The 22,458-nt window shown below is 45.7% G+C and overlaps 1 protein-coding gene across 1 annotated transcript in view; it reads left to right on the top strand.

Moving 5' to 3' along the window:
• The window catches only part of aadacl4 (arylacetamide deacetylase-like 4), a 20,894-nt gene extending 601 nt beyond the window's left edge, over positions 1–20,293 (top strand). Inside the window, exons 2-4 of the mRNA XM_072245363.1 lie at positions 2,930–3,155; positions 4,228–4,291; positions 19,328–20,293. Coding sequence (XP_072101464.1) covers positions 2,930–3,155; positions 4,228–4,291; positions 19,328–20,111 — 1,074 coding nt within the window. The 3' untranslated portion in view covers positions 20,112–20,293. The remainder of the gene's footprint in view (positions 1–2,929; positions 3,156–4,227; positions 4,292–19,327) is intronic.
• Positions 20,294–22,458: the final 2,165 nt, after the last annotated feature.

Genomic DNA, 22,458 nt, shown 5'->3' with positions numbered 1-22,458 from the left:
AAAAACCCCACCAATTACAGCCAATTCATGTACAGAAAGAGAAATGTATAGAATAAGTAGGAAATTGTTTACATTTATTATTCAGTATGATGGTCTGACCAGAAGAGAATAAAAACTTTTCATTCTGACTGGAACTGTATGAAGAGTTAACACTTTTTGAAACATGTTGATCTTAGATATTGAACCGAACTTGCCACGGGGAGTTAACGGGCAATTCACGCCCAAAGCCAGCAAACTGATAAAAAGGTCATGGAGACATCAGACAGAGGAGGGATAGATAGATTGATAAATACTTCATTGATCCCAAAGGAAATTACAGTGTCGCAGTAGTGTTACAAGTGCACAAATATACAAATATTAGAAGAGAAGTAAGAAAGAATAAAAGTTACCTTGAACAGTCTAACAGGGAGGGGGTCATCACTTGTCGAGCCCAATGGCGGAGAGAAGGAATGACTTCTGTCCCAGCTGTACACCTCAAAGTTTCTGTCCTGTGTAACCCCAGTCCCCACTCCCTTCTGTCCCAGCTGTACACCTCAGAGTTTTTGCTTGCTGAAAGATTCCCATCACCCCAGGCAAGTGGTGGAATTTCAGCTGGCAACGGGTGACAGGCCACTCGGCCACTGAGCTGCTCCTCGTTTCTCACACGTACAGATGCCGGGGGGAGTGGAGGGTTGTGTTGGAGCAGGAACTGTGCCTCTCCAAGTTCTTCCAGTCTCCCTCATATTTCAAAGTTCGAAGTACACTTCATTATCAAAGTATGTATAAATTAACGCAACACACATCAAAGTTGCTGGTGAACGCAGCAGGCCAGGCAGCATCTCTAGGAAGAGGTACAGTCGACGTTTCAGGCCGAGACCCTTCGTCAGGACTAACTGAAGGAAGAGTGAGTAAGGGATTTGAAAGTTGGAGGGGGAGGGGGAGATCCAAAATGATAGGAGAAGACAGGAGGGGGAGGGATGGAGCCAAGAGCTGGACAGGTGATAGGCAAAAGGGGATACGAGAGGATCATGGGACAGGAGGTCCGGGAAGAAAGACAAGGGGGGGGGACCCAGAGGATGGGCGGGGGGTATAGTCAGAGGGACAGAGGGAGAAAAAGGAGAGTGAGTGAAAGAATGTGTGCATCTCCTTACACGAAAGAAAGAACCCCGATAGAACCCATTAAACAACAACAGAAGACAGTCAAACACCTGGTGCCATAACTGTTATAGTTTAACAACTGAAGTCTGCTCAGTCTCTGGTTGGTTTGTCACTCTGGTGAACTACAAGGTGAACAGAGTGACTGTTCCTTTTAAAGTGCCTCTAAACCTTTTCTTTATCTTTTTCTTAAACACTGCTTACAGTCCAAAGTTACAATGATGTACTCCAGTTAATCAATTAACTGTTTCCCAACCTTCTCAATTTAGCTGGGTTCTGCCTTTGTCGCTCTTTAATCAGAATGAGACTTTACAATAAACTGTCTCAAAGTTGTTCAAGGGCATGGTCAGTGCCTATATAACTGAGATAAGACTGGTCAACAGAAGTTGAGTCAAAAGGAATATGTCTCAGAGCCCCCAGTCCATTAGATACAGAGGTAGGAGGGGTGTAAATGCCCCCAAACCTGTTCCATCACTGGCTGCAATGGGAAATCTGTTTTCAGGTCCCTGCATCCCCTGAGACCTGTAATATCCAAACACGTGTTGATACCATTCTTGAATATTGCTCAGCAACTGAGCAGTCTCAGCTCTCCGTCTGAGAAAATTACACAGCTCGGTGCAAAACTGCAAGCCCCTGATCTCGGGGACATGCCTGTCGCTGGAAACCCTTCATCCATAGGCCACAGAATCCCATGAAATCCCCTAAACAGAAGATGGAGAGAGCATAGTGAGGTGTGTATGAACCGGAATCTGAAGGAAAATCACGTTACAGCTGTCCTCCTTCCAAGCCCCACCTCGAGCATTATGTTGTGTCAAGATCCTGGGAAACGGAATGTAACTTTGTGATCGTATGGGGCACTGGTCAAATCCTCAGCAGGGTCTGAGGTTGACCCTAGACTCACGTTACAGGCGGAGGTGACACATGGAGAATTCCCTGAGAGATTGACTGTGGGAAGTTTTACACAGAAGTGGCACTCTGCCTGCTCAACAGAGACGGACAGGACTGTGCTAATCAGATCAGCAAGCCAGAGATGGAAAGCCTTGTCCAGAGAGCAGAACGAAGGGATGTGAGTACGGGGGCAGACAGACAGATTCACTCAGGTGCAGGGGGGGACTTTATTGAGAGGGAGGTTAGTGAATGGAATGTTTGATTGAGGAAGTCTAGGAAGGGAAATGTAGCTCACAAGCCCCAGAGAGCAGTTTTGAGTTCCCGATAAAAAAAGAACATTCTTTGTACATTTCTGGCTGCAGGGGTGGTAGGGCAAATGAACATCTGTCCAGATGTGGAACTCTCTTACAGAGGACATTGGAACTGAACTCTGAACTCAGATGTCTGAGCTGTGATATCATTGTGGTAATGGTAGCTGATAGATATACTTCTATCAGCTCTCCCTTCGGCTACTGATGCTCCAGGGGAAACTGTCCAAGTAGGTCCAACCTCTCCTTGTATCTAATACTGGTGAACCTCTTCTGCACCTTCTCCAAGGCCTCCTCATCCTGCCTGTTAAGGGTGACTAGAACTGCACACAACACTCCAAATGTGGCCAAACTAAAGTTTTATACAGCTGCATCATAACTTTCTTACTTATATTCTGAACTTTGTTACTTCTTTCCCAAATCTTGGCATTCTACCTCTTCACCTGCTCCATCAATCCCAGTTGCTTCTTCATGTGCGTGATCCCACCCTTGTCAATCAGCCAGCAGTATTTCGTAACCATCCAGGCTGCTATATAATTGCAAGTTATTGACTTAATTCCTTTTACCTCTCCCTCCCCTCCACACACCCCAAACCCCAGGGAAACATCATCCAGAACCTGGGCTTCGGAACTCAGATCTCGGCTGTCCGATACCTGCGCAGAAAGTTACTCATGATATCGCTGAAGGAAGAGGCTGGGCTGGTTATCCAGGATGTGCACTTTGATGGCGTACCCGTGAGGGTTTATCAACCACCATTGGCAGACACCGGCAAGAGTCGAGGGGTCCTGTATTTTCACGGAGGAGGATGGGTGTTTGGCAGTATAAGTAAGTGTTCAAGGTGGTGTCCCTTGGAACTCACTAGTATTGAAATGTGAGCCATAACCCACAAGAACTGGGAGTGAGATCTGACGTGTCAGTTTTCTCAGTAGGCATGGGCATGATGGGCTGAATGGCCTGCTGTTTGTAAATTCTAACATTCTATGATTCACATTCTTTGCAGTGGCTGACTTCACTGTCTCCCAGCCAGTGTAAGGCAACTTCCTAGTGACATGGAGAAAATGATCGGAGAGATGTCTCTGTGTCTCTTCTGGTTCAAGAAAAGATTTGGCACAATTCTCTCCCTTCCCATCCCTCGGCCCATTGCCCAGGTTACCAATCGCATTCCATCAGCTAATTTAATTGGCCACTTACCGCTGATGCATCTGGAAATGAAGGGTCAGAGTTCAACTTGAAGTTGATTCCTCCTCCACAAAGGATTGGAGATAAACAATTGTTAAAGGCGTCAGCTGTATTTTAGTCTGTGATTCTAAAGCACAATGTCTAGGCTGACACCATGGAGTGGTCCTGCAGGAGTCAGAGTTGGCTCCTTTCCACTGAAAGGAGAACCCAAGCTCTGTCAGACATTCACAGTGGGTGTCGAAGATCCCACGGCTTTATTTCAAAGTACGGCTGGGAAAGCGTATTGTGGCCGTTATGGTAATATGCACGCAGTTGGAAAGTAATTCATTGGTGGTGAAGCAAAGGGTGCCTGGCTTTTAAGGAAACCATTTACATGTTTATACATAAAAGCACCCAAAGGAATTTCAGTGACTTGGCAGTTTGGCTTTGTAGCTGAATTTAATTTAATCTCTTGGCATTCAACCCAGTCACATTCTCTAGAGCAAAACCCTCAGTTAATGATAGGGGTCTATAGCATAAAAAAAGGTTGGGAACCCCTTCTCTATGGCTTGACTTGACAATGAAGGTGGGGTCAGGGGAGGGAGACCTTTCATCTTGTTCTGAAAAGGACTGTGCAAAGAGAACTGTGTCCCTAAGCCTTACGGCATTTATCCTGGGAGAGCTTGATGTTGATGCTGGTCCCTCTAATCTGGTAACTAACTTGTACTTTCTTCTGCAGATGATTACGACCACCTGTGCCGATATATTGCCAGGGAAACGGGCTCAGTCGTGGTTTCTGTGGAGTGAGTATTTATAGCCTGTTTACACAGGGAAAGGTTCACTTACTAGAATGGGCAGATTTTTGGCGTTGGCATCACCGCTGTTCCCATAGAGCTGTACAGCATGTGAACAGGCCTTTCGGCACAACTAGTTCAATCTGAACAAGATCTTTGTGGGAGCGATCATCAGTGAGGCCCAGAAGTAACCTGACGTATCCAACTGATCACCCTGTCCTCCCGCTCCAGAATGGTGCTGCAGCTTCAATGCAATCCCCTCGCTCCCGGTGGAGGTTTCACCACGTGTGGCTCAGGGTCACGTCGGTCAGCACCGCTGCTTTAGTGTTCTGGTGACCCGGCTTCAATCCCGACTGCTGCTGCAGGAGCCAGGATTCTCACTCTCCTCGCGGCCGCCCGGGCCCTGTGGTTTCTTCCCACATCCCCGTAATGTGTGGGTTGGTTGGTGTGGGTGGATGTGTGGTGTAATGTCGGATTAGTGTGGATGGGTGCCTGCTGGTCAGTACAGACACAATGGGCTGAAGGGCCAGCTTCTGTGCTGTGTCACTCTTTGACTATGACTTTCATCATGATGATCATTTTGATTATCCTTTGCCTGAGGGCGGAGGAACTGTTTAACTGGTGCAATCGCCACCTAGGCTGATCGTCATTCTGGAAGGAGGGTAAGGCCTCTCACTCTTCAGGGCCATCAGCAAATGTGTATCCTGCAACATTCCTGTGTTCCCCACCCTGCTGAACACCACCCATTCATAACCCTCACTCATCTAAGTCTTGGCCTTTCACCTTGGAGCTTGAAGCTCCTTAGCAGCTGTAGTTATTGGTGCCTCACTATAAGAGCAAATCGGAGCCCTGGTAACTGTAATACTGCTGAGACTTGTGGCTCGCTCCATTTGTTAATACAATTCAATTGCTGGCAGGTCTATCACTTATTGTACCTCCCTGACTGTCCTTGGCAGGATGCTTTTCCAACCACTCGAGTCCTTCCGCTGCAGATATTCACACTATCAGCTGAAGAGTTCTAGGAATTCGATCCAGCGACCACAAAAGAGCATTAAGAGATTAGATGTTTTGAAGCTGAACTTGGCGACGCGGGTATCTCAATCTCTACAGCCTTGTTCATCTGTGTGTGTGGTACAGAAAATAGGTTTGGGAGGTGCAATGGGAGGAGTGGTGGTGAGATGAAACCAATTGCCGGCATCAGCCAACGATTTCCTTCGAAGTATAGTGGGATGGTCTTATAGTTCCTTCGTGCTACAATTCCTCCCTTTCCGCATGGACTACAGAACTCTGTTCAACCACACGTATCCTATTTTGTCTGCTGGATTGCGCTCCCGTCTCTCCATCTGCTCAACGTTTTTGCCTCCCTTCCTGTAATGTGCTCACTACTATCCAATTGCTCGTACGTTGTTTTACTTGTCCACTAAAGCGAGTCTCTACTCTCTGTCTTTCAACATTACTCTTATTCCAACACATTGTATGTCTTCTGTTCTTGGCAGTATTTTGTGGCATTGCATCTGGTTTGATCTGTGGTATTTTACACCTGACGATAATTCATCTGATATCCTTCCCAGTTTATTGAGGTTGATTTTATTTTTCCACACAGTTAAGATATATTAATGGTAAATGCTATTTTACAACACAACATTACACAGGTATTACTTACTAAGCATGGACTCAAGTCATAGAGAAGTATAGCACTGAAGCAGGCCCTTTGGCCCATCTAGTCCATGCTAAAACCATTTAAACTGCCTTCTCTCATTGACCTGCACTGGGACCATAGCCCTCCATATCCCTACTATCCATGTACCTATCCAAACTTCTCTTAAACAAAACATTGAAATTGAGTTCACATGCACTATTTGCACTTGCACATTGTCACGACCCTCTGACTGAAGAGGTTTCCCCTTAAACCTTTCACTTTTCACCCTTAACCCATGACCTCTGGTTGTAGTTCCACCCGATCTCAGTGGAAAAAGCCTACCTGCATTTGCCCTATCTATACCAGTAATAATTTTGTATACCTCTATCAAATCTCCTCTCAATCTTCTACATTCTAAAGAATACAGTCCTAACCTGTAATGAGACTGCCAATTAATTAATGTTGAACTGAGGTTGTGCCACTAACCTCGAGGTAGCAATTCAAGCCCATGGATTAGGGGTTTAAATGCTGTCTCAAGAGTACTGCCACAATTGGGCTTATCCTGCAAAGATCCCTCTCATGCTCCTCACGTTAATATGTCTACTACACCTCTTAGGTTGGATTTCCTGCAGAATGCACCTGTTTACAGCGGCAACCCAGTGAAGAGTTTTTGCTAATATGTTCCTAAAGGACAAGATGTGTCTCTTTACTGATGTGTGCTGTTGGTATCTCTGGATTACTTGAGTAACATATATAACTTACATTCAAGGTTTGTCAGCCACTATGTGGCCTTTGAGTTGAGAGAGTTTATCTCAAAGATGTCCCCGTTAAATTATCATCATTAACAGGGTAAGGTTTGGTCTACTGTTCGATCTGGGTTACCACATTTTTATTTAGCACAGGCATTAGTACATCCACTTGGTCACTGCATGGATTTGTCCATATCCACTGAGGCCCAGGAGCCTCAGAGAGCTCCATTCCAGGCTTTAGCTGAGCTCCCTGCTTCAGGCAGAACCTTTGCCTCAATATTTATTGCACCGACATTTCTTTTCAAGATGCACATTATCCCTTATCTCTGTTACTAACTAACTACTCTACATCTCAGTGGTTGCAGTCTCCTCCTTCCATTCCTACATGTTCTGACTCCGGTCTGTAGAAACCGGATTTTAGCTAACACATGCATTCTTGCACATCCTGCCCCTTTACGATTGACAACAGCTTCTGGTTGCAGAAAATGGACAAGCCTTCTCTCAGGCGGAAGCTGTGGGCGCTGAAGGAGATGATTGCCTATGTGATGCAATGAATACAATGAGCCTGGTGTATGTGCTTCCTGTAGAGATAAGGAGAAGGATTACAGTACGGACAACAAGATAGTCAAAGCCTTTGTTCTTTGTGGTTGTTATTTGTCTATCATCTTCCCTCTCTTCCTACATCCTTTCATGTGTATATTCTGGCCTACTGCATATTCTGTAACTGGGGGAATGGGTAGAGTTCTCAGCATCCATGCGTGAGAATGCCAAACGGTGTGTGTCGTACCTGGTGCCTGAGTAAAGACCATCTCATGGCAACTCGAGAGGAAATTGAAAAGGGAGGGAATAACCAGGTTGCTCCACATCGGAATAAGTGACATAAAGAGGAACGGGGAAGAGATTCTACTGACTGGGCAACAGAGGCTTGACTCTAAATTAAAATATAGGACTTCTGGCCTATTGCCTGAGCCCTGAGCAATTGACATGGAAGCATACAGATAGAGAGGACAAGTGATGAACTGTGTTACAATGGACCTTGCTGCTGCAAAAAGCTCATCTTCAGGGCCTTTAAGACCAAAATACCATTAGACATGGGAGCAGAACGAGGCCATTCGGTCCATCAAGTCTGCTCCAGCATTCGATCATGGTTGATTTATTATCCTTCTCAACCCCATTCTGCTGCCTTCTCCTTGTAACGTTTGACGCCCTGACTAATCAAGAGCCTATCAAGCTCCACTTTAAATATACCCAATGACATGGCCTCCACAGCCATTTGTGGCAATGAATTCCACAGATTCTCTGTCTTATGGCTAAAGAAATTCCTCTCATCTCTGTCCTAAAGGGATGGCCTTCTATTCTGAGGCTGTGCTGTCTGGTCCCAGACTATCCCACTGTAGGAAACATCCTCTCCTTGTCTATTCTATCTGGGCCTTGCAGTATTCGACAGGTTTGAATGAGATGCCCCCACCATTCTTCTAAACTCCAGCGAGTACAGGTCAAGAACCTTCGATGCTCCTCCTATGTTAACTCCTTCATTCCTAGGAATATTCTAGAGAACTTCTTCTGGACCCTTTCCAATGCCAGCACGTTCCTTTTTTAGATAAGAGGCCCAAAACTGCTGATAATACTCCAAGTATGGTCTGACCAAGTCTGACTGTGTACATATACTGTATGTATTCACAGTACACCCTTTATATTTCTATCAATGACAACAAGAAACTTGGAGCAGTTCCAACAAAAACTGGGTTGAGTTTAGTAACCCAAAGGGAAGGGTACGAAAGATTAAAGATAATATAAGGAAGGCAGATAAAATACATAAACAGCTTTTTCACGAGCAACTTTGTAAAGCAAAAGAATTAAAATATGAGAGGGCTTTGATAGCAGGGGAGCAAAGGACCAGTTATCTTAAAAGATGGCTAACAATAATGTATGAACAAATCCTCTAAATATTGAATGAAACTTTTTTCTTCCTCTTAGAGTGCGCATAACAAAACAGGGGATCAAAGTAATCATGCAGGGGTGCAACAGGGCACACTGAGACATGAAAAATCAGAATAGAGAATTAACCAGAAGATCGAGATGGAAGAGAGAAGATAGATCAGCAGTACTTAGATGGGATAACGTAAAGGCAGGAGACAAAAGGTAAAAACTGTAAAGAAGATAGAAATAGAATTGACAGAGATAGATTAATTAATTAATCATATATATGTAAAATATCCTGATATTACTGTGTATATCAGGAGATATCAATATATCTGGCTATAAATAGAAGTTAAAGGAATATTGGATCAAAGGCAAAGGCTTGCAATGACACCAAAATCCAGAAAATCGAAGGTTTGGAAACATTTAATAGTTCAGCAAAGAAGCATGAAGCCACTGATAAGGACATGTCAAATATAACTTTGGAAGTAACTTAACAAGAAGCACAAAATGTAAAGAGAAAAGATAATCGAAGATTAATGTGGGCCCCTCACAGGATGCAACAAGAGAGGTTATATTGGGAAAAAGGAAATGGTAGCAAATTTAAACAAATATTTTCGTGGAAAAATTGACAGAAATCGTCCTGAAAATAATGGGGAGAGGCAGGTCTAGAATGAATGGGTCGAAAGAAATGTGCATTAGTTGAAAGAGTGCTGGAGAAATAAATAAAGTTGAAAGCCATTAAGTTTTCTGGGACTTGATACCTGCCTGCAAAGGTTTTGAAAGAGAATGGCTCATGATATGGTGGATACACTGGGTATCTTCTTCCAGTCTTCCATTGGTTCCGATAGGTGGCAAATATAACACCAGTATTTATGAAAACAGGGAGGGAGAAGACAGGGAACAACCAGAAATGTAATCTAATTCTGGCTGTCAAGGAAGAGGTATTTGATGAAAGAATAATGCACTCTATCAGCTCTCTCATTTCACCGCCACCCCACGTGAACCAGCCCACTTCCTTCCAGATGAGTTTGCCTGCTGCCGAAGTGGTTTCAACATCACTCTGCAAAATGACTACTTTCACAAACAACCCACTCACAACCCCACTTCACTGACTAATTTCTCCTGCACAGAGATGCCAGTCCACTTAGCATGTCACTATAGAAGTGCCGATGACTCATTTGCATCTCGGTTGATCCTTATAATCTCTTTGCACTTTCTCCAGGTTCAAAAGTTTTTGCCATCCTTTCAATGCCCCAGAGCTTTTATTTCTGTTTCACCATTTCCAACCAGATTGTTGAATAATCCAAGGGTCTCGACCTGAAACGTCGACTGTACCTCTTCCTAGAGATGCTGCCTGGCCTGCTGCGTTCACCAGCAACTTTGATGTGTGTTGCTTGAATTTCCAGCACCTGCAGAATTCCTTGTGTTTGCGTGTTGAATAATCCGTCTCTGTCCCGAAAGGAAATGGCACATAAACTTTACAAATGTTGAACCTATTGTTCCCATCCCTGCCTCTGTTGGGACAGCGATGAGCAAATGTGATTAACAAAGTTATATTGACCAAATCCTTCCCTTGAGGGTTATAAAGAAGCCAAAAAAGAGCTCAAGAAAAGAATTAGAAAAGCCAGGAGGGGTCATGAAAAGCCCTTGTTAGGTAGGATGAAGGAGAATCCCAAGGCATTTTATACATACATCAAGAGCAACAGGATAACTAGACATAAGGTAGGACTACTCAAGGATAAAGGAGAGATCACTTGCTTGCATGCAAAGGATGTGGGCATGCATTTAAGGAGAGAGGGGGTAATTTCAAAGGAGATATGAGGGGCAAGTTTTTTTTACACAGAGTAGTGGGTGCCTAGAATGCACTGCCTGAGGTGGAGGTAGGGGCAGGAACACAGACATCCCACCCTGCAAAAACTCATTTCAGGGAGGTAGCATCCTCAATTTGCGGGAAACTTCCAGGAGAGGTGGGATGTCTGCAATAGAGTAGCTCCTTAGCAGCTGGCCAGCTAGTTTAAATAATGTTAGCTATGCTAATGAACGAATGACACCTGTTAAACTCACCTCAACATGTCTTTTACAGTCTTAACCCACCACGGGCAATAGAAAAGTCACTGTTGCAAACAGTGCAGCGAGCAACACTGTCATTATTTTGACCCCTGTTAGGCAGGGGTACACTTTAGTGTAGTCTGGGGTGACGTACGTTTTATTTTTTTTTTGGAACACTCTGCCATGGCGCAGTCTCGCTCGCGCTCTCTCTGTCTCTCTCTCGCTCGTGCACTCGCTTGCTTTCTCGCTCGCTCTCTCTTGTGCGTGCTCTCTCTTACTTTCTCTCGCTCGCTCTCAAAAAAATTGATTTCCCTGATATTGTATATAATTTGCAGGCATCAGGGAGGCACTATTAATATGCGGGAGACTCCCGGAACTTCCGGGAGAGGTGGGATGTCTGGGAACACAAGAGACTCTTACGCGATGTTCAGATGGACACATGGATATGAAGAAAATGGAAGGATATGGATGTTGTGTAGGCAGAAGAGATTAGATTAGTTAGCAATTTGATTAATTTAATTGGTTCAGCACACGGGCCTGTTCCTGTGCTATACTGTTCTATGTTCTGTGTTCTATGCTCTAAGTGTTTATATAAGAAACTCTCTGTAACACATCTACAAGGAGCATTACCACAAGAAAGCAGCAACCATCATCAAGGACCCCCACCATCCAGAATAGGCTCTCTTCTTGCTGCTACTGTCGGGAAGATGTCATAGAGACATCGAGTGATAGAACACTACAGGACAGAGACAGGCCCTTCAGCTCATCTAATCCATGCTAACCTATTTGTCTGCCTAGCCCCGTTGACCTGCACCTGGACCGTAGCCCTCCATACTTATCCAAATTTCTCTTAAATGGTGAAATCGAACCTGGGTCTACCACTTCCACTGGCAGTTCGATCCACACTCTCAGAGTGAAGAAATTCATCCTCATGTTCCCCTTCAACATTTCACCTTTCACCTTTAATCCATGACCTCTAGCTTTAGTCTCACACAACCTCAGTGAATAAAGCCTACTTGCATTTACCCTAACTATACCCCTATAATTTTGTATACCTCTAACAAATCTCCTCTCATTCTTCCATACCCTGGGGAATGAAATCCAAATCTATGCAACCTTTCTGTATAACTCAGGTTCTCAAGTCCTGGCACCATCCTTATATTTTTTTTTTACTTGCATTCTTTTAATCTTATTGACATTAATTCCTGTAGATAGGTAGGTAGGTGAATAAAATTGCACATGGTATTCCAAATTTGGCCTCACCACAGTCTTATACAACATCAACATAATAGCCCAACTCTTGTACTCAATACTTTGATTTGTGGCTAATGTGCCAAAACATTTTTTTATGAACTTATCTACCTGTGACGCCACTTTCAAGGAATTAAGAATTTATACTCCCAGATCCCTCTGTTCCACTTTAGTGCCCTACCATCCATAGTGCAAATCTTACCCTGGTTTGTCCTCCCAAAGTGCAACACCTCACACTTGTCTGCATCAAATTTCATCTGCTATTTTTCAGCCCATTTTTCCAGTTGGTCCAGATTCCAATGCGAGTTTTCATAGTCTTCCTCACGGTCCACTACACCAGCAATCTTGATGTCATCTGCAAATTTGCTGATCCAGTTAACCACATTATCAGGTAGATTATTGATATAGATGACAAACAACAACAAACTCAGCACCAGTCACTGCAGCACAACACTAGTCACAGGCCTCCAGTCAGAGAGGCAACCATTTACTACCAATCTGCGGCTTCTCCTGCGAAACCAATGTCTAATCCAATTTACTACCGCATCTCGAATGTCAAGCAATTGAACCTTCTTGACCAATCTCCCATGTAGGACCTTTTCAAAGGCCTTGCTAATGTCCATGTAGACAACATCCACTGCCTTGCCTTCATCAACTTTCCTGGTAACGTCTTCAAAAAATTCTGTAAGATTGGTTAGACATGACCTACCACGCAAAATACCATGACTTCCTAATCAGTCCCTATCTATCCAAGTACTCATATATCTAGTCCCTTAGAATACCTTCCAATAACTTACCCACTACTCATATCAGGCTCACTGGACTGTAATCTCATGGCTTAATCTCAGAGCCTTTTTTGAACAACAGGACACCATTAGTTACCCTCCAATCCTCTGGCACTTCACCTGTGGCAAAGGACGTTTTAAAAATCTCTGCTATGGCCCCTGTAATTTCAGCACTTGCCACCCGCAGGGTCTGAGTGAACACCTTGTCAGGCTCTGGGGATTTATCCACCCTAATTTACCTCAAGACAGCAAAAACTTTCTTCTCTGTAATCGGTACACAATCATGACCTCACTGCTACTTTGCTTCGTTTTTATAGGCTCTATGTTCATCTCCTGAGTAAATACAGATGCAAAAAATCTATTCAAAGCTCCCCCATCTCTTTTGGCTCCACACATAGATGACCACTCAAAGAACCAGTTTTGTTTGTTGCTATCTTTTTTGCTCTTAAAATATCTGTAGAAGCTCTTGGGATTCTCCTTCACCTTGTCTGCTTGAGCAACCTCATGCTTTCTTTTAGCTCTCCTGATTATCTTAAGTGTTCTCTTACATTTCTTAAACTCCTTAAGTAACCCATCTGCTCCTTCATAACCAAGCGCGTTGTTGCCAGAAAACCTGTTCCCAATACACACTTGCCAGATCCTTTCTGATTCCATCAAAATTGGCCTTTCTCCAGCATAAAATCTTAACCTGAGGACCATACCTATTCTTCTGCAAAATTAGCTTGAAACTAATGGCATTATGATCGCTAGATGCAAAGTGACACTGTACTTCTGTCACCTTTCCAGTCTCATTCCCTAATAGATCGGGTATCGCACCCCCTCTAGTTGGGACTATATACCGAATGAGAAACTTTGCTGAACAGTTTTGACAAGTATGGGAGTCCTGTCCCAGTCTATATGTAGAGAGTTAAAATCATCTACTATCACAACCTTATGTTTCTTGCAACAGTCTGTGATCTCTCTCCAAATATGATCCTCAAAATCCCACACAATGTTAGACGTTCTAAAATATGATCCCATTAACTTGGTCATCCCTTGCTTCTTTCTCAGTTCCACACATATAGTCACAGTAAGTGAGCTCTCCGGTCTGAGCACTGCTGTGACATTTTCCCCAACTAGTAATGGCATTCCTCCCCCTGTAATCGTGCCCGCTTTATCACATCTTAAACAAAGGCACCCTGGAGCACTGAGCTGCCAGTCCTGTCCCTCCTGCCACCAAGTCTCACTAATGGCTACAATATCATGATTCCACACACCGACCCCTGTCCTAAGCTCATTAAGCTTTCCTACAATACTCCTTGCATTGAAATATCCACAGCTCAGAACATTACTCCAATCACGCTCAGCCTTTCTATTTCTGACTTTGTATGTATGGATCTTTTTCCTTTTGAGCAATGACTCCCCCCACCCGTCCCCTTAGAAATCTGTTGTTTGTGCATGTGCATTGTCTTCTCTTGCTGCACTGTGAATAGTCCAGTTAAAGTCATCTCCTGCGTTCGTGCTTTTATTTAATTGATGTAGTAGTGTACAGACACATTAGGTTTAACAACATCTTTATCTGTGCGTTCCACGTCCGCACCAGCCGTGACATCGAGCTCTTCTTCTGCCACCCCTTCTTTGGCAAGGACTCTCCACCCCGCACCGATGATCCCCTTCTCCCGTCTTCAGCCCTCCTATTCTTCCTGGACACCCCGCCCTGCTCTTCTACCTGTTCTGGATCTTTTCATTGATAACTGTCGACGGGATGTCAACCGTCTCGACTTCACCACACCTCTCTCCAATTCCAACCTGACTCCTTTCGGTCGCTCCCCGCACCACTCCTAATCTCACCATCAAACCCGCAGAACGGCTGGGGGTGGCAGCTGCAATAGTCTGGCGGACTGACCTCTACCTTGCTGAGGCCCAGTGACAGCTGTCAGACACTTTCTCTTACTTACCCCTCGAACAGGATCCCACTCAGGGGCACCAGGGCATTGTCTCCCACACCATCACTGGCCTTATTAACTCTGGGGATCTCCCATCCACTGCCAGCAACCTCATAGTTCCCTCACCCCCGCACCTTCCTCCCATTTCCACTACCCAAGATCCACAAATCTGCCTGCCCAGGTAGAACCATTGTTTATGCTTGTTCCTGTCCCACTGAACTTATATCTCCATATCTCAGCTCAGTTTTATCCCCCACTCCACCCTGTTCATTGCTTCACTATCTACATCTGTGACACTTCACATGCTGTTGATCTTTTCAATGATTTCAAGTTTCCTGGCCCTGAGCATCTTATTTTCAGTATGGATGTCCTGTCTCTATACACCTCCATCCCCCACCAGGAAGGCCTCAAAGCTCTCCATGTTTTTCTGGACACCAGACGCAGCCGGGTCCCCTCCAACACCACTCTCCTCCGTCTGGCAGAGCTAGTCCTCACTCTTAATCGTTTCTCCTTTGGCTCCTCCCACTTCCTTCAAACAAAAGGTGTAGCCATGGGTACTCGCATGGGTCCCAGCTATGCCTGCCTTCTTGTCGGCTACGTGGAACAGTCTATGTTCCAAGCCTACACTGGTGTCATTCCCCAGCTTTTTCCCTGCTACATTGACGACTTCATCAACTTCGCCTCCAGCTTCCACCCTGCCCTCAAATTTACCTGGTCTATTTCTGACAACTCCCTCCTCTTTCTCGATCTCTCTGTCTCTGGAGACAGCTTATCTACTGATATCTGTTATTAAACCACTGAACCTCAGAGCTGCCTGGACTAAACCCTAATCCACCACATTACATGTAAAATGCCATCCCCTTCTCTCAATTCCTCAGTGTCTGCCACATCTGCTCTCAGGATGACGCTTTTCATTCCATAACAAAGGAGATGTCCTCCTTCAAAGAAAGGAGCATCCCTCCCTTCACCAGTTCTTTTTCACACCTATCACCCCACCAGCCTCCACTGGATGTACATAATTCTCTGTAACTTCTGCTATCTCCAACCAAACACATCTTTCCCTCATCCCCACTTTCTGCTTTCCGCAGGGATCACTCCCTACGCGACTCCATTGTCCATTCGTCCCTCCCCACTGATCTCCTTCCTGGTTCTTACCCTTGCAAGCAGAACAAGTGCTACACCTCCTCCCTCACTACCATTCAGGGCCCCAAACAGTCCTTCCAGGTGAGGCGATACTTCACCTGTGAGTCGGTTGGGGTCATCTACTGTATCCGGTGCTCCCGGTGTGGCCTCCTGTATATCGGTGAGACCCGATGTAGATTGGGAGACCGCTTCACTGAACCCCCATGCTCCATCTACCAGAAAAAGCGGGATCTCCCAGTGACCTCCTCTACTGCCACGATGAGGCCACACTCATGTTGGAGGAGCAACACCTTATATTCCATCTGGGTAGCCTCCAACCTGATGGCATGAACATCGACTTCTCGAACTTCCGGTAATGCCCCCCCTTCTCCATTCTCGCTTCTCTCTCTCACCTTATCTCCTTGCCTGCCATCGCCCCCCTCTGGTGCTCCTCCCCCTTTTCTTTCTTCCATGGCCTTCTGTCCTCTCCTATCAGATTCCCCCTTCTCCAGCCCTGCATCTCCTTCACCAATCAACTTCCCAGCTCTTTACTTCACCACTCACTCCCCCCTCGATTTCAAAAATCACCTTGTGTTTCTTGCCCTCGCCCCGCCTTCTTACTCCGACTCCTCATCTTTTTCCCCCAGTCCTGATGAAGGGTCTTTGCCTGAAACGTCGACTGCACTCTTTTCCATCGATGCTGCCTCCAGCATTTTGTCTGTGTTGCTCAATTTCCAGCATCTGCAGATTTTCTCTTGTTTGTGATGATCTTCTCTGGCGATTGATTCCCATCCCCCACAACTTTAGTTTAACTCCTTCCACCTCCCCACCACCACTGTTGCACCACTAGCAAACCTTCCTTGCAAAGATATTAGACCCCCTCCAGTTCAAGTGCAAACCATCCCTTCTGTACAGGTTCCACTTTCCCTGGAAGGGAGCCCAATGAAACCCTCCCTCCTGCACCATCTCCTTGGCCACATGTTAAACTGCATGATCTTCTCTCTGGCCTCACTAGCACGTGGCATGGGTTGCATTTCTGAAATCACCATCCTGGAGGTCCTGTCCTTTAACTTAGCATCTACCTCCCTGAACTCACTTCCCCTCTTCCTACCTCTTGTCATTCGTACCAATGTGGACTATAACGTCTGGCTGATCATCCGGACATTTAAGTATGCAGTGGAGACAATCCGCGATGTCCCTGACCCTTGTACCTGGCAGGCAACATGCCATCTTTGAATCTTATGCTTATCCACAGAACCTCCTGTCTGTTCCCCACTCCAATGAATATCCAATCACCACAGCTCACCTTTTCACCCCCTTCCCTTCTGAGCCACAGAGCCGGACAGTGTCAGTGACCTGACGGCTATGGCTTTCTTCTGTGAGGTCATCCTGCTTAAAAGTATCCAAAGCAGTTTACCAGTTGCTGTGGGGAGTAGCCACAGGGGTACCCTGCACTGGCTGCCTAACCCCTTTCCCCTTCCTGACCGTCATCCAATTACCTGTGCACTGTACCTTGGGGTAACTACCTTCCCGTATCTCTCGTCGATCAACCCCTCCGCCTCCTGAATGATCTGGAGTTCATCCAGTTCCAGCTCTAATTCCTTAACATGATCTGAAAGGAGCCGCAGCTGGACGTACTTGCTGCAGGTGTAGTCGCCGGGGACACTGGAGGTCTCCCTGCCTTCCCAAATCCTGCAAGAGGACCATTCCATTATCTTGCCTGGCATCCCCACTGCTCTAACTGTTCAATGAGAAAGAAAGAAAAAATTAAGTGAAAGGATCTGCTACTCCTTGCCAAAGCCGGAACTCCCCACTCTAACGTTGGCCCACTCACACAATGGCCACTCTCTTTAAACCTAATTTCTTTTTATTGGCCCTTGCCAAGTGCCTAACTATACACAATCCAACATCTCCTCGGGAACTGTGGTGCCAGAATGTTCTGACTGCCCCAGTTTGCTTCTTTTGAACTCTCCCTCCCACTAGGCAATCCAATGTCTTCCTGGGAACTGTGGCACACAGAATAAGGAGCTACAGGAGCCGTAGGTCCCACACCTCCAGGCTTAGGAACAGTTATCACCCTTCAACCATCAGGCTGCTGAACCGGTGTGGACCACTTGACTCATTTCGCCACTGAACTGATTCCACCACCTATGGACTCACTTTCAAGGACTCTACAACTCATGTTCTCAATATTTATCTATTTATTATTATTTGTATTTGCACAGTTTTCTTTTGCATATTGGTTTTTGTGTGTAGTTTTTCATTGATTCCATTGCATTTCTTTTTCCCTTTGTGAATGTCCACAGGGAAATAAATCTCACGATAGTATATAGTGACATATATGTATCTTGATCATAAACTTTCTTTGAGCTTTGAACACCAGTAAGGCAGGTGTTGCTAAGAGGAAATGTGAGCTTTGTGGAAATATTCTCTTGAACAAGAAGTATGTGGAAACATTCTTTTCTCTTGGCTGCTGGGCAAAAGCACTTATTTCATGGTGGGAGCAGTTAGGAAATAGTGGGCAGAGAGAGAGAAACAGCCAAAACGGTTAACACACAGGATGTTGTGAACACGATGAGGAACCTGTGAATGTCCAGAGGGTAGAATACAACATAAAGAGGGTGTAACACACATCAAAGTTGCTGGTGAACGCAGCAGGCCAGGCAGCATCCATAGGAGGAGGTGCAGTCGACGTTTCAGGCCGAGACCCTTTGTCAGGACTAACTGAAGGAAGAGTGAGTAAGGGATTTGAAAGTTGGAGGGGGAGGGGGAGATCCAAAATGATAGGAGAAGACAGGAGGGGGAGGGATGGAGCCAAGAGCTGGACAGGTGATAGGCAAAAGGGGATACCCTTTTTAAAGAGGGTGTATTGTGGAAGAGAGTTCCACAGTTAATGTGGAAAGGGAGGACTGGCTGCACAAAATGAAGGCCGTCTATCAGCTCAGCAGTCTCTCATTACCAAAGTATAAGGAAATCGTTATTTGGTGCTGGTGATTGATTCCACAAAGGGATTGAAATTAATACTAACCTTGTATGAGGTTTTGGGCAGCCCTTTAAAAAAACCCAGCAAGTGTCACATGTCGTCCACAGACACCCCCTTTCAAAACCATGCCATCATGGCTTGGGGATTTTATTGGCTTTCATTCCCACTAATTTCTTCAGTGCTACGTTTCTGGATTAATAAAATAAGAAACTGTAGTTATTTGCAGAGATCTGAGGTACACTCGCTCCAACCCTAACACAATGAATCACATTCCAATATGGTTATTTTATGATCAATTTCTCCTCACAAATCATCTGTATTAAGTTCTTCCGGCATTGTAAAACTACTTTGCACTGACATATTAAGAACTTTTTACTTTTTACTTTGTCACTTTGCAAGGTGCAGTTCCTTTTCCCCTTGAAGACCACCGTTCCTTATGGACTCAGGTGGTTTTCTCTGATGGAGGCTACAGTCAGACCAGTCAAGGAATCTAATTGCCTTTACCCCCCCCCCCCCAAATGACGGAGCCTTTGTCTCTCTCAGTCTCAATATTCCTATGGGCCCTCAATGGATTTTGCACATGCCAATGATTTAATCCTTTCCTGCTGCTTTGTCCCAGGTACCGTCTTGCACCCGAGCACAGGTACCCCACCCAGTTTGAAGACTGCCTAAAGGCCACACTGCACTTCATGAAGAATGCAGCAGACTACAGCGTGGACGACTCCAGGATCGTTGTGAGCGGGGACAGTGCTGGCGGCAACCTAACAGCAGCCATTTGCCTGAGAGTCACTGAGATGGAGGGGACCGCAGGGCTGCCACGCCTCCGAGCCCAGGTCATGATCTACCCTGCCCTCCAAATGGTCGACTTCAGCCTCCCCTCCTACCAGCAAAATCAGTCGGTGCCACTCCTGTTCCGAACACGTATGATCTTCTTCTACCTGCACTACCTGAATGGGGACTTGTCAGTGGCGGAGGAAGTGTTGAAGGGCCAGCATCTGTCTGTGCAGCTCAAAACCAAGTACAGGAGTTGGATAAGTGCAGATCTGATCCCCGACAATTTTAAAGCCAGAGGTTACAGTCCCAGCCCTCTGCTACCACATGAGGAAGATGTTTTTAACCTTATTCAACCCAGCTTGGAGCCAACCTTCTCCCCTCTTCTCGCCAGTGACGCTGCCATCAAGAAGTTGCCACCAGCATACATTCTGACGTGTGAGTTTGATGTGCTTCGGGACGATGGACTGCTGTTCAAAAAGAGGCTGGAAGATAATGGTGTTCCTGTCATCTGGTACCATGTTCCAGATGGTTTCCACGGGATAGTCAGCTTCTTTGATAATGGCTACCTGACGTTCCCATCTGGAAAACGAGCTGTTGATAACATTATCGCCTTCCTCAAGGACATATAATGCATCTTCAGTAAAATGTATTCTTAAATCTTTTTCCTTTGTATAGCTATATATGTAGTGTAAAATTAATGCGTGATGTATTTTTTCAGAGTCAACCTCTGGTACATGTACTGTGATAGTTGTAATGATCTCCGTGCAAAGACTTCATTAGCCAGAAACATAAAGATGTGTGCTTGGTCAAATTGCTGGATTTTGTGGGTCGATACACATAATGGGGTAGTTACTGAACTCCAGCCTCCAACCTGATGGCATGAATATCGATTTCTGCTTGTAAAAATAATCCCTCCTCCTCCCCTCTTCTTCTACTTCCCACTCTGGCCTCTTACCTCTTTTTGCCTACCCTGGTTCCCCTCCTTCTTTCTATGGTCCACTCTCCTCTCCTATCAGATTCCTCCCTCTCCAGCCCTTTATCTTTCCCACCCATCTGACTTCACCTATCACCTCCTAGCCATCCTCCTTCCCTGTCCCGCCCGCCATCTTTTTACTCTGACATCTTCCCCCTTCCTTTTCAGCACAGAAGAAGGGTTTTGGCCCCAAATGTCGACTGTCTATTCATTTCCGTAGATGCTGCCTGACCTGCTGAGTTTCTCCAACCTTTTGTGTGTGTTGCTTTAGGTAGTCAACTTGCCTTACTATAAGGCTGGGAGCATTACACCTCAATAGCCCACTGTTCCCATGCTCTGCTTCCTGTCAATTAACAACCCAAGGTGACCTACCACTGTATCCACTGCTGCTTTCTTGGTTGGACCCTAATTAAATATCTCTGTAAATACATTTATATAGAAACCAGCTGCAGACATTACTTCTGCCCAATTGGTGACCAACTCAAAATTTCATCTGGGTATGTCAGACATGACCCAGGTTTATCTACCTCATGTTGCTTGCTGATTAGTCCTCCTCTGTCAATCTCAGACTTAGAGGCGACAATAAGGAGGGCAATAAAGCTTGATTTTAGACGGGAAATTGAAGAAGCACACTACAGGATCCAGCAGATCTGGGACATTATCCAGTTGGTCAAAATACATATTAAGATACAGAAAGAACCCCTCGACTTAACGAAGTTGCTGAAAGCCTCCCTCAGATAATGAAAGGACTCAATGGATTCGGGTGGGCACGTGGCCAAGTGGTTAGGGCATTCGACTAGCGACTGAAGGTCGTGAGTTCGAGCCCCAGCCGAGGCACCGTGTTGTGTCCTAGAGAAAGGCACTTAACCACACAGTGCCCTGCGACGACACCGGTGCCAAGCTGTATCAGCCCTTGGACAACATCGGTGTCGTGGAGAGGGGAGATTTGCAGCATGGGCAACTGCCGGTCTTCCATACAACCTTGGCCAGACCTGCACCCTGGAGAGTGAAGACTTTCCAGGCGCAGATCCATGGTCTCGCAAGACTAACGGATGCCTAAAATCTGGATTTGTAAATTGGCCGTTACTGGGCATATTAGCTTTACAGCGCCAGAGAATGGAGGAGGGGGTTCAATTACCGCGCTGTCTCCCCGTGACCGTGTGGGTTTCGCCCGGGTGCTCCTGTTTCCTCCCGCACTCCATGGATTAGTGAAGATAAATTGATAAGCATGATAAATTGACGCCGGAATATGGCGACATCTGCGGGCTCCCTCCCCACCCCCATCAGGTATTCGAATATCGGCTGTTGACACAAACGACACATTTCACGGCATGTTTTCATATACGTGTAAAAATTGCAGTTAATATTTAATCTTAATGATTGAAATCAGAATGGTGGGAAAAGAGAGGCCACACTGCCCAGGAAGAAGGGATGGACTACTTGATGTTGATATACCCACGATCAAGGCTTCCAAACTGAGACTGGGCAGTCGGCAGAGGAGATGCCGTCTCCCAAGAGGCTCAGTAAAGATGGGATTCACCTGTCCCATTTCTCCAGCAGAGAGGTCCGTTGAACGAGAAGCAGAGACAAGGAATTGTCGGAGGGTTGTTACAATCTCAGCTCCGGAATAGAAAGGAGGCAGTCGTAATATCTCCCCCTGGATAGGGAACAGAGGCGAGACCGGTGCAATCTTACCTCCAGAACGAGGAATTTATCCCCACGCATCCTCGGTAACTTCAGCTACGAGGAAGAGAGCCCCAACCCCAAGTTTGCGGTCACTTCCCAGCTGCCGAGCCTTGTCCTCTCGGGCTTCCCGGCTTTAGAATTCCAGAGCGCTTAATACGATATCAGTTGGAAATCATTCCCAAACTAGATCGAGGACTAAAATAGGGTAGAACGGCAGACCACGGAGATGATGCTTGAGTTAGGCGGTCAGTATTTGCTGTTTGTGAAGTGTTACTCAAGCTAGTTTCCATGGAAACAGTAAACAAAGTGGGTGAAAA

The sequence above is a fragment of the Mobula birostris genome, chromosome 27, assembly GCF_030028105.1.
Source record: "Mobula birostris isolate sMobBir1 chromosome 27, sMobBir1.hap1, whole genome shotgun sequence".
NCBI lineage: Eukaryota > Metazoa > Chordata > Chondrichthyes > Myliobatiformes > Myliobatidae > Mobula > Mobula birostris.
This window is presented reverse-complemented; position numbering and strand designations above follow the sequence as displayed.